The sequence below is a fragment of the Fukomys damarensis genome, unplaced genomic scaffold (assembly GCF_012274545.1).
Source record: "Fukomys damarensis isolate Sample0158 unplaced genomic scaffold, DMR_v1.0_HiC HiC_scaffold_15, whole genome shotgun sequence".
Classification (NCBI taxonomy): domain Eukaryota; kingdom Metazoa; phylum Chordata; class Mammalia; order Rodentia; family Bathyergidae; genus Fukomys; species Fukomys damarensis.
In genome coordinates this window covers 19,500,810-19,502,743 of record NW_022900927.1, presented here as the reverse complement: position 1 = coordinate 19,502,743, position 1,934 = coordinate 19,500,810, and the positions used below count along the sequence as shown (strand labels likewise).

Here is a 1,934-nt window from a genome sequence, read left to right as displayed (position 1 = left end):
AAAAAAAAAAAAAAAAAAAAAAAAAGAATCCATCCCAGACCCCTTGTCCTAGAACAAGGCTAGAGCTCAGGGGCATAGGGTTCCCCGGTGGGTGAGGGCACCCGCAGCTCAGCATCATGCCTTACCACAGTGAAGAGTCCCACCACTGCCAGCAGAGCCATCACCATGACGGCAGAGCAGATGCTGAACATATTCCGAGTGCCTGTCTTTCGATCACTGTCATGGAGGACAAGGAGACCTAGGCAGGCCAGTAAGTGCAGGGGCACACGGAACCAGTTTAGTACACCAGCTTGCTCTGTCTCCGGGATCACCTTTCTCCGCAGGAAGCTCATGCTGGGAAAGTATAGGCCACAGGCCAATTCAATAAGAAGAAAAGCAATAAAGGACTCCACTGGACTCTCTTGGCCTGGGCTGGTGGAGAAAGTCAACATGAAGAGAGAGAAGACGACAACGAGGACGGCAAGGGAGAGCAGATGCATGGGCTGAAGGTGATACCTCTTGGAGGTAGCAATCCGATACAGGGAAGAACCCAACAGACTAGCTGCCATGAAACTGGAAAAGACAATGCCCAATGGGGCTCCATGTGGGTCCAGCACAGGTGTCCAGAGGAAGACAAAGATGAAGATGACACTCTCAAATAGGGCCTGTATGGTGCCCAGCAGCAGCACACGGCGGTCTGACAGGAGGCAGCGCAGGCCTCCAGCACAGGTCCTTGAGAAGGCACGCTGCCGGTCATAGTTCTCTCCCCAGTTTCGAAGGGCCAAGGCCCCAGCTAGAGCCAGGAGAGGAATGGCAGCCACAAAGGGTGCTACAGGCCCGAGTCCCATCCAGCTAGCCACAGCCTCAGCTGCCACACCTGCCACTACAGCCAGCACGTGGTTCCAGAAGGCAGCTCGAGCAAAGGTAGCTGGGATCCACTCAGCAGGGAAATCATGCCGCTCCACGTGTTCATGGATGTACCAGGCCTCAAATGCTGAGAAGAGGAGGGCAGTGGACAGCCCACCAAGTGCTCGGCCCACCAGCAGCACAAAGTAGTCCTGGGAGAGTTTGGTTAAGCAACACAGAGAGTAAGTGAGAGAGAAGAGGACACAAGACTTCTTGCGACCCAGCCAATCCACAAGGGAGGAGGCTACCAGGCCGAAGAGAACTGTAGAGGCAAGGCCACAGACATACAGGATGGCAATTTGTCCCTCCAGGAAGTGGTAATGCTGATAGAGTTTATACAGGTAGGGGGCCTGGAGCCAGTCAGCTGCCAGGGCCAGGAAGTAGACCTGATAGAAGTCCAGCTGAAATTGAAGGAAGGAGGGATTGCTGCAGGCCCTTCCAGGGGGCTTAGCCCGGCATCTTGACAGCTCCAGCCCCAGGCAAGAGGCCAGGAGGCCCACAAAAGCCAGGTAGGCAGTCACCAGCATGGTGGGCCCCCGGATGACCTGGGGAGAGAGGGGTCAAAATCACATCCAATGACTAGGTAGCAGAATCAAGGGGCTGGGTGTCTAAGCAGAAGGCAACTCCACCCAACCCTCTTGTCAACTCCACTCTCCCAGAGCTAAGACCGGAGGGACCAGTTGGGTGGGTGGGAGGAGTGGCCCCACCTGAGCTGTGTCCTGGGACACTGTGGGGCAGGGAGGGGTAAGAATAGAGGGGAGAGGCCTGAGCATTCGCTCACCACGCTTGCCTGCCATAGCAGAGAGTCCCTTCAGAATCCTGGTCTTGCAGGTTCTAAAGGGGCTGCTGCCCTCTTCCACAACAACTTAGGCCACTTCCTTATGTTATCTGCCATTCTTCCCAAGGAACCTGTTTTTTGCCCTCAGTGTCTAGACATCTGTACCGCGCATCCCCCAGCCTAGCACAGGCCTCTCGAACTGCTTCGCGATCGCGCGCGTGCATCCCAGATTCCCCTCCTTCAGGTCACTGGCACCCCGCCCCGCGACCCC

At 56.0% G+C, this 1,934-nt stretch overlaps 1 protein-coding gene across 1 annotated transcript; it reads right to left on the bottom strand.

Annotated features, from left to right (window-relative positions):
• Mfsd5 (major facilitator superfamily domain containing 5) lies at positions 1-1,875 on the bottom strand. The gene is made up of 2 exons (XM_010609304.3): positions 1,667-1,875; positions 1-1,430 (listed from the first exon to the last, which is right to left on the bottom strand). The coding sequence occupies exon 2, from the start codon at positions 1,410-1,412 to the stop codon at positions 60-62; it is 1,353 nt and encodes a 450-aa protein (XP_010607606.1). The 5' UTR covers positions 1,413-1,430; positions 1,667-1,875; the 3' UTR covers positions 1-59.
• Positions 1,876-1,934: the final 59 nt, after the last annotated feature.

What these genes read in the sequence shown, in the direction of transcription:
- Mfsd5 (XM_010609304.3), bottom strand. Translation starts at nt 1,412, where the DNA reads ATGCTGGTGACTGCCTACCTGGCTTTTGTGGGCCTCCTGGCCTCTTGC.